This window comes from Strongylocentrotus purpuratus, unplaced genomic scaffold (assembly GCF_000002235.5).
Source record: "Strongylocentrotus purpuratus isolate Spur 01 unplaced genomic scaffold, Spur_5.0 spur5_scaffold_14, whole genome shotgun sequence".
Classification (NCBI taxonomy): Eukaryota; Metazoa; Echinodermata; class Echinoidea; order Camarodonta; family Strongylocentrotidae; genus Strongylocentrotus; species Strongylocentrotus purpuratus.
The window spans coordinates 15278675-15294217 of NW_022145599.1; the positions used below are offsets into that span (position 1 = coordinate 15278675).

General features: G+C 39.6%; 2 protein-coding genes across 2 annotated transcripts; both read right to left on the reverse strand.

Moving 5' to 3' along the window:
* Window positions 1–524: 524 nt before the first annotated feature.
* Window positions 525–1682, reverse strand: LOC100888781 (5-hydroxytryptamine receptor 1A-alpha-like). Its single transcript, XM_030985097.1, has 2 exons — window positions 1337–1682; window positions 525–775 (listed from the first exon to the last, which is right to left on the reverse strand). The coding sequence occupies exons 1-2, from the start codon at window positions 1680–1682 to the stop codon at window positions 525–527; spliced, it is 597 nt and encodes a 198-aa protein (XP_030840957.1).
* A 9690-nt stretch (window positions 1683–11372) lies between these two features.
* Window positions 11373–13747, reverse strand: LOC115923788 (D(4) dopamine receptor-like). Its single transcript, XM_030985098.1, has 3 exons — window positions 13454–13747; window positions 12154–12847; window positions 11373–11623 (listed from the first exon to the last, which is right to left on the reverse strand). The coding sequence occupies exons 1-3, from the start codon at window positions 13745–13747 to the stop codon at window positions 11373–11375; spliced, it is 1239 nt and encodes a 412-aa protein (XP_030840958.1).
* Between the last annotated feature and the right edge of the window lie 1796 nt (window positions 13748–15543).

The following is a 15543-nucleotide window of genomic DNA, read 5'->3' on the forward strand; positions in this document are numbered from 1 at the left end:
TGAGTGCAAGCGGAAAAATTAATTGAAATAGATGGTTTATACGTGATAAATATGAATTAATAAATCGAAGACTGGATTACTCTTATACTCTTGATTATAAATTCATTTACTCGTGTTATTTAGACGATTAAAACATACACGAGACTAGATTTATTCAGCATTACATTCTTGTCATCCCGATCATAATTACAACCATTTCGACAACTGGCGATTCCTATCTTATAGTGGTATGAGCTTTCAAACATTCAAATTTCATTCGGCGTCTCATGATAATAACGCATAAGATGAAACAGTTTTCTAATTATCGTGTATGGTGTATTATTACTTCTCTTGTGATACAAATTAAATGTAAAGACTACGTTTCCTATTGGCGTTTTTCCTTCTTTTTAACAGACAATAAACACATTTATATGTATATTTTCGGCGGCTTTCCGCTCCATATTTGAACAAACCTTTATCAAAATATCATGCCCTTCGCCGAGTTTCCACGGCGAACATTTTATACTCTTTATGGAGAAAAAAAATCATGCTTCTCCGGAGTTGCATCTAATCACTGTATTCACTCCAATCGACCAACGTCTGAACATGTCACGGTAATGAGCTGCAATTCGTCTATTCATAAACGAGTAGATGAGAGGGTCAAGTAGGCAGTTGAAGAAGCCTAGCCACACCGTGGCCACGCCCATCCAATGGGGAATGTTGATGGATAGGAGACAAGTGTTAACGATATAGTACGGTGACCAACAGACCACCGTGGTTAGCACCAGTAGGGTTCCTGTTAAGAAAGAGACAAACAGACACTGTTGGAAAAAAAAGTGTTGGGTTGAAATTATATGAAACACATCAACAAGGAACAGAATCTAGATGGTAACATTATTTCAGTATTACAAAACACTTAATTTGATGGGAGATTCTGGAAAATATATTAACAGAAAATTAAAGAGAAGACAATGCAGAGGTGTAAATTTATGGGTGGGGTGTAGGCTGAGCTGATGATGACTATTTATTTTGTTCATCACGACATAAAATAACTTTGAGCGTAGGCTAAAGTTTTATGAAACGATGAGCCGTTCCCAAAACGACGAGGTGCAGGGGCTAGTAGAAAGACTTTGCACCCTCGTAACGCCAATATGTACATGTACATTTTTTGCGAGGGGAGCAATGAGAATTGATACATTCTGTCATGTTAAAACTTGGCATTTCATTTCGAACACTTGTGGTAAAACAAGCGCAAGATTAAACATTTCTACAAACTTGAAGAGATTTCAACACAGGAAGTACTTACCAGTCAGGACAATTCTTTTTTCAAGGTTGAGTTTTTTCTGCATGGACCTACGATCTTTTTTCTTGATTCCTGTTATCACAATCCCCTGTTGAATAGTCTTATTTTCCTCGATTTCTCCTTTAGCATGTTCAGCGTCAGGTTCCTCGGTGTTTGAAGACTGGGAGTAGTCCATAGACTCTGGAGTAAGACTCGAGCAGGTAGGTCCTTCAATCGACTGGCCCATGTCATCCATTGGCATGTCATTGTCAGCATGGGTCACACGGTCTTGGTCGTCGTCGTCCTTGTCTGTAACGGAACATACGTTGCTCTCGATACTAGGCTTCTCGTCGGCGTAGGACCTAAGCAACCGTTGTTGACGCCACACTTTCACAAACACACCAACAGAGCATAAAACCATCGTAGGTACTAAGACTACAAAGACGATGACGTTGAGAATAACGTAATAGAAACAGTCTTCCCGAAACTCTGGCGAGCAGTTGTGGGAAATAGTCTTATACTTGATCGAAGAGACGCCTCTGAAAAGGGAGGGTAAGGAGGATCCAATGGCGGCGACCCAACAGAAGACGATAAAGACAATGGTTCTTGATTTGGAAGGAGGAAAGCGGGTCGATCAGACTACGGCCAAGTAGCGATCCACGGCGATTGCCACAACTGTAGCAAGGTTCCCGGAGACAAAAAGAACGTTACCTTGAATCTGCGCACAATGATAAATGAGATTGCATTAATTTTTCATATCCAGGAGAATATCAGCTCTTCGACAAAACATCGGGATTATTATTTATGTGATGAGTAATCACCAAGTATAATGTATGTGAGTATCACACATGGCAACTATCCCGGGTAATTTGACACGCAACTCTGTATTTAAAAAAAAAACAACACATTTTTATCATAGAGATATGGGAATTTAGAAATCAAAGTATGCTGTAAATGATATAAAAACTATAAATCAACTTGCTGCCCAAATATTGATAATTTATAAGTGATTGCCGATTGATAGCTGCATCATTCAACCCCCGAGTATGTATGCAGCAAGTATTACAGGATTGCTAAGTTAGGGTTCATATTCAATGGAGTTTTAAACGATCGAGTTTTACTATTTTGTTTTTGAGGAGGAGAGGAGTCATAATAGATTTGTGATTTGGTATGTGAAATACGAATTATGAGACTCAATAGATTTACCAAAACACTTACATGTTCTTTTCATGAGAAGTATAAAGTTTCTTTAATATCCCAAATCGAAATATATTAAAATCGTATTTGAGAATGGTGGCGAAGAATTCAAAATAGAAAAAGACTTACAAGACACACAGCTTTGTTGTGAAGGAGAAAATAGCCTTGGTCGAACACGAATACTATTGTAAAGCCAAGGTCGTTTATGATGAGATTCAGGATCAGCCAGTTATGGAGGTTCCTTCTCAGAACCTTGTCTCGAAGAATCGTCGCCATCGCAATCAGATTGGCGACCAACGCTCCGTGGAAGATAACGACAATGGTGAAACCTTCAATGACGGCCACCACTGATGTCGACTCGTGGTAGATCGTGACACCATCAGGTCGATCGTACGGGGTTGGGGAGGTATCCTGGCTCGACATCGTATCACGAGGATTTGTTTTGAGAGACTGGTCTTTACAATGACGGATAGCAATGACCGCTTATAATTCAAATTATAAGAGGTGAGGATCAGTGAATCTGGACAGCTTGAAAACAGTCCTAGATTTATAAAAAAAAAAGTCCGTTACTTGAAATTGAAACCAATCAATTCAATCGCATTTCTAACTTTCTCCCTTGACGTATTATGATGTAGGCGGAGTCAAAGAATAAACGTTTCGTTTTCCTTTTTAGCATTTTAATGATAAAGCATTTATTGTTTGATCGTTGTTAAAGGACTACCTCAAGGAAATTATATAGTTAGAATTTGTCATGACCACCTAGCCAAAGCTGTATTTTTTTACTTTCTATTTACCCTTCCACGGGGTCCCTTTAATAAGTTTCAACATAATCATTTTCACAAAAAGATCGATACAATTAATGCACTATTCCATGACTTGTCATATAAATATTCAAACAATAAAATATTACAATGTAGTCTCGGCCGCACAGCGACATTTAGGATTATAAACTTGACAAAATAAAATGTGTACACCAATTCATTAATATAAAGTCATAACAAAATTTGGTAAAATATAACTATTTTTTCACATAATTATTTTTTTCAAGATTTGTTTTTGCTATAATATCTTTCCTTATCATATTAAGTTTAACAGCACAAAGTCCAAACAGTGGTATCTGATTATTGGCTGAATAGATTTCTTTTCTTACAATAATTTAAATGCAATTACAAGCGTTGCTATGACCTCCTTTCAAGCCAAACAATTCGTTTTGTGAGTTTGGCCTTTATATTTGTCTTACTGAAAAACCATTGCTCAAGTTTTGACCATTTTATGTTTGCATATGGGCAGTAACAACACATATGCATAATTGTCTCTTCACTGCTGTTACAAAATGTACAATATTTATCATCAACCATTTGGAATTTCAGCAATGAATCATTCATGTAAAGTATTCTGTTTAAACTCTTAAACTGGAACCACCTCATATTTATATCAACAGTTGACTGATCGAGAATCAGACAATATGAACACCTCAACACCATACTTTATCTTCTAGATCTAAACCCTGTTTCTATTTGGTGAGGCTGTTACATTCTTTCACATTATGTATGAGAACGAGTGCTAAATATGAGAACATCCTTTTTTCGTTTTCAATATAAAAACTTATGATTCAGGTATAATACAAGTAGGTTCCATTAACTTCGATGTAACACTATTTTTACAACAGGCCCGAATAGCATTGCATAACCAATAATATTGAAGGAAATTTATTTGTATATCAAATTTATGTTGAAATTCAAAAGACGAGAGAAACGTACCATCCGTTTTCAAAATGTCATTGATAAAGAGTACTCCTTTTATACACCAAAATTTAGGAATTGTATCGTCATTTACTTTTATCCTGGGATTATTCCAAAGAGGTTGACATGCCACAATCTTTTTTACAGGGATTTTAACCTGAAAAGGCAAAAAGCACCTCCTTCCAAAATGGATTAGGCACTAACAAAAACAGGTACGGAGACAAAGGATATCTCTGACGACCAGGGGCGGCGATTTCTTTTCATGACTGGGGGGGGGGGGAGAAATGCGAGAGACGAGGGAGCAGTAGCGTAATGCGCAAAAGCGTTTTTTTTTGGAAGGGGGAGGGGGGCAGAAAATAACCAAAGCTAAAAGTATTTACGATCATGTAGAGCAAAGCGAGCGAAGCAAGTGGAGCGTGGATTGCCCTAGGGTCCAGGGGCGGAGCCCCCGGAATCACAGGGTTTTAAGGGATTTAATTGCGGTCAGATGAGCAACCAGGGGCCGCCTAAGGACCCTTGGTGGGGTCCAGGGGGCAGAGTCCCCGGAAACTCAGGCATTTTAACTAGTTTCAACTGTGAACCAACTTCGAGGGGAAGGACAGGCGTTGAGCGACCTAACCCATTCCCTACTGGAACCGAGTAGTCCCTGTATTAAGCCCATGGGAAATAAGGAAAACAGTATTCAACGGGTTAAGCTACGGTCACAAAGGTTTGTACGAACCTCCCTGTTCTTACGAATTCCAGAGTTCGTAGAGATTCGTAGATGGGGCATAGTTTTTTACGTCCTTCTTATTGAGTTCATATACGAACGTAATTGTTCGTGATTTTTTCCTCGTAAGAATGCCTTTAGTTCTTCTTACGTCATACTTACGGTCATCTTACGGGTTCTTGTTCTCGCAAGATAGTCGTACGTGTAACTGACGCCGTGGAGGGGGGGGGGGAGTTTTTTTTTTTGCTCTGTGGTAGCATCAAAGTCATACTTCTCCTTTTTTTAGTTTCCCCGTTACCTCCTCTTCATCGCTATTAAACTGGCGTGTCGATGGTTTTCCCATGTGCGGACCCAGGGGGGGGGGGCGAGCTCGCCTCTCCCCCCCCCCCCCCCCCCGCAAAAAGAGAGAGAGAGAGAGAGAGAGAGAGAAGGAAAAGAAGGGAAAGGGAAAGGAAAAGAGGAGATAAAGGGAAGGAAATAAGAGGAAGAAAAAAAGAAAAAAAGGGGGTTTAAGTTGCAATTTTCCCGCCAACAAGTTGTAGATCGGGGGGAGGCCTCGCCTCCCCCCTCCCCTGCCCCCGCCAAAAAAGAGAAGGAAGGGGAAAGGAAAGAGCAGAGCTAAAAGGGAACAAAAAGAGAAAGTAAAGAAAACTGGGGTGAAAAGAAGGGGAGATCAGAAGCGATTAATCCAACCAACAACGTGTGGATCGGGGGGGGGGTAAGAAAGGCCTTTGCCTCCTCCCCCCAGCACACCTCAAGGAGAGAGAAGGAAGGGAAGGGAAAGGGAAAGAACAAAAAAGAGAAAGAAGAAAGGTAGGGGAGATCCATTGCAATTTTTCCGCCAACAAGGTGTAGATCTGGGGAGGGGGAAATAAAATTCGATACCGGTGATTTACAAATGTTGCTGAAATGACGTAATTTTCCGAGATTTTTTCTCACTTTTCAGTAAATTATACTTTTTGATACGTTTGTTGGAAAATGACAAATTTCTAAATTTGCAGTTAGGCAAGAAATATGCTTATTTAAAGGCCTACATGTCAGGACCCGCGGAACGGCGGGGCTCAGGGGCCTCGAGCCCCCCCCCCCCCACACACTTTTTTTGAAAAACTATATTAAAGGGAAATCGAGAAAAGAGAGAGGAAGAAAGAAAGAATAGTGACCTGTCAGTGTCACAAAATAATAAGGTAACAACATATGCTCTTCTGACCGTAATTAAATGCCAATACCCCATGTGCGTGGGCTTGGCCCCTTGACCCCGCTGGGGCTTTGCCCCTAGACCCATACGCCAATTAATGCTACGCTCTACCTGATCGTAAATACTTTAGCCTCTACCACCCACTTTGAAAAACGTGTAAGAGTAGGGTGGTGCGGATTTTTTTTTCTTCTGCCCCCCCCCCCAAAAAAAAAAAAACAGTTTTGCTCATTACGCCACTGCTGGTCACCGTTACGTACCAATATTTTGCTCGTATAATTTCAAATTTGGGCCCACCCCCCCCCCCCCCCCTAAGAAATCCTGGATCCGCGCCCGGGTTCTCCCTCCTCCTCCTCGTCGTCGTCATCTTCCACCGCCTCCTCCCGATCTTCCGATGGCCATCATTTCTTGATATGTTGTTGCTGCTCTCCTCCACTTTCTCCTTCCTCTTCATTTCTTTCCTTACGTTTGTTTCCCTTCCCTCTCTTCCCTCAAACAGATTTCCCTTTTGGTCCCATATTTCTTCGACAGGAGATGCACCCTCGACGAACACTATGAACAGAGTGAGGATTTGAACTTCGCGCGCTTGGCTTGATAACCGCTAAAACTCAAAAATTATATAAATTGTGTACGTACACCTTACGAGCAACTTACGAACGCCTTACGAACGCCAGTTGTTCGTACGAAGACCATACGAATCTTCGCTCGTAAGGCGTTCTTACGAATGCCGTATGGGCCCTCTATGACCAACTTGAGGCATTCTTACGGTCATCGTAATAATTTGAAGCTTCTAGAATTGTCCCTCGACCCTACGAAACGTACGAAGATTTTGCGTGGTTCTGACGATGTAATTACGGCGTTCGTACGGCCGCCTTACGAAGCGAGGGTTTCTTACGATGTTAAAAAAAATCTTGGACAAGACCATCGACCAATCTGCGATCTTACGAAAGGTCTACGAAAGGTCTACGAACGCTCGTTTCGTACGGCCTTCTTAAGAAGATCTTACGAAATGGCCTGAAAATCGTTCGTACGGCGTTCGTAGCAGCCCGTAAGGGTATTTGTGACCGAGGCTTATGAGCACCTAACGAACGCCTTATACGAACGCCAGGAGTCGTTCGTACGAAGGTCATACGAATCTCCGTTCGTAAGGCATTCTAACGAACGCTGTAAGAGCCCTCTATGAACAACTAAAGGCGTTCTTACGATCATCGTTATAATTCTAGGATTCTAGAATTGTCTCTCGACCCTACGAAATGTACGAAAATCTTGCGTAGTTCTTACGATGTTATTGCGACGTTCGTACGGCCGCCTTACGAAGGGAGGGTTTCTAAATCCCCTTCGAGTTCACACAAGAAACTTCTGAACTGTGTTGTTTACTAATATATTCCATAAAATCAAACATGAAGCAGCGGATGGAATTCGGTTCTTCCAAAACGCGCCTGCTGCTCAAGATTGCTAACGCGAATGCAACTAGCTCGGCAATATTCCCCCAACATTAACTTTAGACGAAGTGGGATTTTGCACATATACATTTTTGTTAACTCTGTTTGCAGAAGATAATATATCGTGTTGTTAATATTTTTTTAGAACACTCTTCCTGTTATTTTTAATACTTCTGGTGAAAAGTATTTAAAAAAAAAAAAACACTAAAATCTTCGATAAGTATTCACTTTTATTCAAACATTTACCCCCCAAATAATGTAAAATTGAAGTTCATAAATATAAGTTTGTGTTGTAAGGTTTCAATGATAATGCATAACTGAGTAAACCGGTGTTTGGAGTTAACTGAAGGGGCGCCATCTGTGCATCAGCTACTTGTAGCTTCGAGGTAGGAGATAATTATTTAGATCTCAATAATGTTAATTCATGTCAGTTGCTATTCTACTGGTAATAGTGGGGCAAGCAGACCGTCTGTTGTGATTTTTTTTTCCTTTTCGTGCAAAATCATCATTTCTTGATGACCCTTCCATCCTCCCCAATATACTTGCTCATATCATTTACCATTTTACCTAGGTTTATAAACCCACCTAGCATCCATCCATGAATGAACCTGCATTCAATCAGCAGATGTATTACATTTATTGTATTATTACCAACGCTCCTTCTCTCCCCTTTCCTTTTCTTCTCTGCAAGTCGCTCTCTTTTTTATTTTTATTGTTGTATCTAAGTTGAGGGTTCGGGCACGTCAAGCTACTTTGCTTATTTATGTAGCCCTCCTGCATCTAATGTATGTTAATTATGCATTCAATATATTTGTTTAATTTCGTTTATCATCTGTGTAAAAATCATATACACTTAAAATATTGTATCAAACCATATCATGTTCATGAAAATGTATGATGAAAGAAAAAAAAAAGATGCAGAAACCAATAAATCAAATCAAATCAAATCAAATCATCCGATTCCAGAGTATACAAGTTGATCACTAGTACTTTTGAGCAGGGGCGGTTCTAGAGAGGGTGGGGTTTTAAACCGACCCCTAAGTTTTCACCCCGTCAATTTTGTCGATTACAAATGACAAATGATCGAGGCACATGTAAAACAATCAATGTTAGAACCTGATACCACCGTCCCCGCTCCCAAGAAAAAGGATAAATTCTTTAAAAACCACTCCTGCTTTTGAGAAGCCAACTTAAGACAATGCTAAAGACTGTTGCTTACAGAAATCATTTTCGGAATACGTAATATGTCTCTGTCATGTTTGCAAATTCACCAGGTGACGTATAACGTACAAGCCTGTTGAAAATACCTTGAGCTTACTATTTTTTCTAAAGACTTAGTGACAGCAGATAAATATGAGTACCATATCCATGCATTCCATGGGGAGTAGGCCTATACTCCAATCATTTCGCCACTTCATTGATACGCCATTGCCAATGACTGATGTGTCATCTATTTAATTTGACGGAATCGTATAAATAGACTTGGAATGAAAGGAGACTTTGAATGAATTCACTGAGACTCCGATGAATCTTGAAACAGGCGATACGACAGGAGGGCTCTGCATTTGGTAACTCAAATAGTTAAACCCCCCCCCCACCCCCGCCCCTTCGCGGTCTTTAAGGATTCTGCCCCACCTTCAGAGTTTGAACAAGAGAACGTAAGCTCAAGTTGTGCTTATGGCGACACCCTTTCTTCAATGTATGAGTTTATGCGACCATATACTTTTGTTAAAATTAAATTATGTGTGACGATCAGGCGCGTACGCAGGGGGGTGTTTGGGGGGTTAACCCCCCCCCCCCCCCTTTGGTATTTTTATGTGTATAAACCCCCCTAAAAAAAAAAAAAAAAAAAAAAAAAAAAACCCTTTGGTATTTTTTTTTTTTTTTTTTTTTAATAATTAAAAAAAAAAATCATTCCCATGGCTGACCTAAAAAAGGTGACCTTACCCCCCCCCCCCCAACGGAGCAAAATGTCAAATTTTCAAATTTCGAGACAAAAAAAAAAGAAAAAAGGTGTCCTCTTACCCCCCCCCCCCCCCCCCCCCCCCCCCCGCTTATTCAGCGGCTGGCTGAGTCGATTTAAAAATGTTAAACCCCCCCCCCCCCCTTGAAAAAATCCTGCGTACGCGCCTGGTGACGATGTATATACATCGAAAATAAATGAACATCAAACTCAAACACGTCCCTGCTAGATACATTTATATGGGTCATGAAAGCAACTGAGAGCAAGAACATCTGATTATTGGGTTTTGTTTCATTTATTTATAAGTTCAAATTCATTTATCCATTCATTTATTTATTTATTTTTTTCATTTATTCTTTTATTGGCTTGTGATTTGATTTTTCCAAGCATTTTCACGTTTCGACCCTGGCTTGAATAAAAATATAAACAAATCTTCCAATTAGAAACCAGGAGTATTATAATAATGTATATAGATCGAGTGATAGAAAAACAACATTGACCTTTAATGTCTGTATATTTCGCCAATTCCAAATTATGCATAGTACCTTGCTTTGTATGGGGCCAACACACAGATTCCGGAATTGAACTAATCGTAACCTAATATTGCTAAACAAAATTTAAAAATGAAGAAAGCGAATTGATACTTTGTGAAAGAGACAACATTAAGTGCTCTGTCATACAAGAGATGGCTTCAATGGTATACTGTAGTTTCGATCTCCAAATCAATTCTTGTTACAACTCAGTTTTAGATTTTAACACTCGGAGTGTGTCTTTTGCTTTGTCATCTTTTTCATTCAATGAAACCAAAAGGTCTCGTAATAATAATAATCACTTCCTTTAAATTGATAGTACATTTCAGAAAAAAAAAATAGGATAATATCATTATCTCCATTCTAAACAGTATACGTTATAATCATGACTTATAGGTCAACTGTCTATCCATAAAGTTTGATGATAATGATGGTGATTGATGATTGCTTTACCCGAATAATGTGTATGCTTGTTAGTAAGCAACCAGGGGACCGACGGCTTTAAGTCCTCCCCGAGGAACTTGCAATGAAGAATAATGCCTTACCAAATGGCACGAGCGCACTGATTTGGATTCGAACCCGGGACCTCCCGAGACCACTCTCCTACCACTGAGCCATCGCGCCTACTCACAAATCTTGTTTAATTAATCCTGTATTGGATGGATCCCAGAGCTCTTAAGTAAAAAGCGAGTTAAAATTTCTTTAGAAAACGTATCTTAGGTTAAAAATGATACATGTATTCTAATGTTGAGCACAGTGACCGTAAACTAGAAGAAGAAGTACAATTGATTGTGATATAATATAATTTGGGTGCAAGCAGAAATTTCATTGCAATAGATGGTGGATACATGATATGATAAGTATGAATTAATAAATCGAAGACTGGATCACTCTTACACTCTTCAGTGTAGAGTCATGTAATCATGTTATTTAGACGATTAAAACATAAACGAAGCTAGATTTATTCAACATTACATTTTTGTCATCCCGATCATAATTACGACCATTTCGACAACTGTCGATTCCTATCTATTAGTGATATGAGCTTTCAAACATTCAAATTTCACTCGGCGTCTCATGATAATAACGCATAAGATAAAACAGTTTTCTAATTATCGTGCATGGTGTATCATTACTTCTCTTGTGATACAAATTAAATGTGAAGACTACGTTACCTATTGGCGTTTTTTCTCTCTTTTTAACAGACAATAAACACATTTATATATATATTTTCGGCGGCTTTCCACTCCATATTTGAACAAGCCTTTATCAAAATATCGTGCCCTTCGCCGAGTTTCCACGTCGAACATTTTATACTCTTTATGGAGAAAAAAAATCATGCTTCTCCGGAGTTGCATCTAATCACTGTATTCACTCCAATCGACCAACGTCTGAACATGTCACGGTAATGAGCTGCAATTCGTCTATTCATAAACGAGTAGATTAGAGGGTCGAGTAGGCAGTTGGAGAAGCCTAGCCACACCGTGGCCACGCCCATCCAATGGGGGATGTTGATGGATAGGAGACAAGTGTTAACGATATAGTACGGTGACCAACAGACCACGGTGGTTAGCACCAGTAGGGTTCCTGGAAAGAAAGAGACAAACAGACACTGTTGGAAAAAAAGTGTTGGGTTGAAATTATATGAAACACATCAACAAGGAACAGAATCTAGATGGTAACATTATTTCAGTATTATAAAACACTTAATTTGATGGGAGATTCTGGAAAATATATTAACAGAAAATTAAAGAGAAGACAATGCAGAGGTGTGAATTTATGGGTGGGGTGTAGGCTGAGCTGATGATGACTATTTATTTTGTTCATCACGACATAAAATAACTTTGAGCGTAGGCTAAAGTTTTATGAAACGATGAGCCGTTCCCAAAACGACGAGGTGCAGGGGCAAATGATGCTCCGCATTTTGCTAGTAGAAAGACTTTGCACCCTCGTAACGCCAATATGTACATGTACATTTTTTGCGAGGGGAGCAATGAGAATTGATACATTCTGTCATGTTAAAACTTGGCATTTCATTTCGAACACTTGTGGTAAAACAAGCGCAAGATTAAACATTTCTACAAACTTTAAGAGATTTCAACACAGGAAGTACTTACCAGTCAGGGCAATTCTTTTTTCAAGGTTGAGTTTTTTCTGCATGGACCTACGATCTTTTTTCTTGATTCCTGTTATCACAATCCCCTGTTGAATAGTCTTATTTTCCTCGATTTCTCCTTTAGCATGTTCAGCGTCAGGTTCCTCGGTGTTTGAAGACTGGGAGTAGTCCATAGACTCTGGAGTAAGACTCGAGCAGGTAGGTCCTTCAATCGACTGGCCCATGTCATCCATTGGCATGTCATTGTCAGCATGGGTCACACGGTCTTGGTCGTCGTCGTCCTTGTCTGTAACGGAACATACGTTGCTCTCGATACTAGGTTTCTCGTCGGCGTAGGACCTAAGCAACCGTTGTTGACGCCACACTTTCACAAACACACCAACAGAGCATAAAACCATCGTAGGTACGATGACTACAAAGACGATGACGTTGAGAATAACGTAATAGAAACAGTCTTCCCGAAACTCTGGCGAGCAGTTGTGGGAAATAGTCTTATACTTGATCGAAGAGACGCCTCTGAATAAGGAGGGTAAGGAGGATCCAATGGCGGCGACCCAACAGAAGACGATAAAGACGATGGTTCTTGATTTGGAAGGAGGAAAGCGGGTCGACCAGACTACGGCCAAGTAGCGATCCACGGCGATTGCCACAACTGTAGCAAGGTTCCCGGAGACAAAAAGAACGTTACCTTGAATCTGCGCACAATGATAAATGAGATTGCATTAATTTTTCATATCCAGGAGAATATCAGCTCTTCTACAAAACATCGGGATTATTATTTATGTGATGAGTAATCACCAAGTATAATGTATGTGAGTATCACACATGGCAACTATCCCGGGTAATTTGACACGCAACTCTGTATTTAAAAAAACAACAACACATTTATCATAGAGATATGGGAATTTAGAAATCAAAGTATGCTGTAAATGATATAAAAACTATAAATCAACTTGCTGCCCAAATATTGATAATTTATAAGTGATTGCCGATTGGTAGCTGCATCATTCAACCCCCGAGTATGTATGCAGCAAGTATTACAGGATTGCTAAGTTAGGGTTCATATTCAATGGAGTTTTAAACGATCGAGTTTTACTATTTTGTTTTTGAGGAGGAGAGGAGTCATAATAGATTTGTGATTTGGTATGTGAAATACGAATTATGAGACTCAATAGATTTACCAAAACACTTACATGTTCTTTTCAGGAGAAGTATAAAGTTCCTTTAATATCCCAAATCGAAATATATTAAAATCGTATTTGAGAATGGTGGCGAAGAATTCAAAATAGAAAAAGACTTACAAGACACACAGCTTTGTTGTGAAGGAGAAAATAGCCTTGGTCGAACACGAATACTATTGTAAAGCCAAGGTCGTTTATGATGAGATTCAGGATCAGCCAGTTATGGAGGTTCCTTCTCAGAACCTTGTCTTGAAGAATCGTCGCCATCGCAATCAGATTGGCGACCAACGCTCCGTGGAAGATAACGACAATGGTGAAACCTTCAATGACGGCCACCACTGATGTCGACTCGTGGTAGATCGTGACACCATCAGGTCGATCGTACGGGGTTGGGGAGGTATCCTGGCTCGACATCGTATCACGAGAATTTGTTTTGAGAGACTGGTCTTTACAATGACGGATAGCAATGACCGCTTGTAATTCAAATTATAAGAGGTGAGGATCAGTGAATCTGGACAGCTTGAAAACAGTCCTAGATTTATAAAAAAAAAGTCCGTTATTTGAAATTGAAACCAATCAATTCAATCGCATTTCTAACTTTCTCCCTTGACGTATTATGATGTAGGCGGAGTCAAAGAATAAACGTTTCGTTTTCCTTTTTAGCTTTTTAATGATAAAGCATTTATTGTTTGATCGTTGTTAAAGGACTACCTCAAGGAAAATATATAGTTAGAATTTGTCATGACCACCTAGCCAAAGCTGTATTTTTTACTTTCTATTTACCCTTCCACGGGGTCCCTTTAATAAGTTTCAACATAATCATTTTCACAAAAAGATCGATACAATTCATGCACTATTCCATGACTTGTCATATAAATATTCAAACAATAAAACATTACAATGTAGTCTCGGCCGCACAGCGACATTTAGGATTATAAACTTGACAAAATAAAATGTGTACACCAATTCATTAATATAAAGTCATAAAAAAATCTGGTAAAATATAACTATTTTTTCACATAATTATTTTTTTCAAGATTTGTTTTTGCTATAATATCTTTCCTTATCATATTAAGTTTAACAGCACAAAGTCCAAACAGTGGTATCTGATTATTGGCTGAATAGATTTCTTTTCTTACAATAATTTAAATGCAATTACAAGCGTTGCTATGACCTCCTTTCAAGCCAAACAATTCGTTTTGTGAGTTTGGCCTTTATATTTGTCTTACTGAAAAACCATTGCTCAAGTTTTGACCATTTTATGTTTGCATATGGGCAGTAACAACACATATGCATAATTGTCTCTTCACTGCTGTTACAAAATGTACAATATTTATCATCACCCATTTGGAATTTCAGCAATGAATCATTCATGTAAAGTATTCTGTTTAAACTCTTACACTGGAACCACCTCATATTTATATCAACAGTTGACTGATCGAGAATCAGGGGTTTAAGTTGCAATTTTCCCGCCAACAAGTTGTAGATCGGGGGGAGGCCTCGCCTCCCCCCCCCCCCCCCCCTCCCCTGCCCCCGCCAAAAAAGAGAAGGAAGGGGAAAGGAAAGAGGAGAGCTAAAAGGGAACAAAAAAAGAGAAAGTAAAGAAAACTGGGATGAAAAGAAGGGGAGATCAGAAGCGATTAATCCAACCAACAACGTGTGGATCGGGGGGGGGGGTAAGAAAGGCCTTTGCCTCCTCCCCCCAGCAAACCTCAAGGAGAGAGAAGGAAGGGAAGGGAAAGGGAAAGAACAAAAAAGAGAAGAAGAAAGGTAGGGGAGATCCATTGCAATTTTTCCGCCAACAAGGTGTAGATCTGGGGAGAGGGGAATAAAATTCGATACCGGTGATATACAAATGTTGCTGAAATGACGTAATATTCCGAGATTTTTCCTCACTTTTCAGTAAATTATACTTTTTGATACGTTTGTTGGAAAATGACAAATTTCTAAATTTGCAGTTAGGCAAGAAATATGCTTATTTAAAGGCCTACATGTCAGGACCCGCGGAACGGCGGGGCTCAGGGGCCTCGAGCCCCCCCCCCCCCCCCCCCCCCCCCCCCCACACACTTTTTTGAAAAACTATATTAAAGGGAAATCGAGAAAAGAGAGAGGAAGAAAGAAAGAATAGTGACCTGTCAGTGTCACAAAATAATAAGGTAACAACATATGCTCATCTGACCGTAATTAAATGCCAATACCCCATGTGCGTG

Bases quoted from the DNA above. Each gene is read 5' to 3' on its own strand.
- LOC100888781 (XM_030985097.1), bottom strand. From the start codon at position 1,682: ATGGTTTTATGCTCTGTTGGTGTGTTTGTGAAAGTGTGGCGTCAACAA. The intron at 776-1,336 runs GTAGGTCCATGC...CTTTCTTAACAG, and splicing joins AGGAATCAAGAAAAAAGATC to GAACCCTACTGGTGCTAACC.
- LOC115923788 (XM_030985098.1), bottom strand. From the start codon at position 13,747: ATGTCGAGCCAGGATACCTCCCCAACCCCGTACGATCGACCTGATGGT. The intron at 12,848-13,453 runs GTAAGTCTTTTT...CATTGTGCGCAG, and splicing joins ACAACAAAGCTGTGTGTCTT to ATTCAAGGTAACGTTCTTTT. The intron at 11,624-12,153 runs GTAAGTACTTCC...CTTTCTTTCCAG, and splicing joins AAAAAGAATTGCCCTGACTG to GAACCCTACTGGTGCTAACC.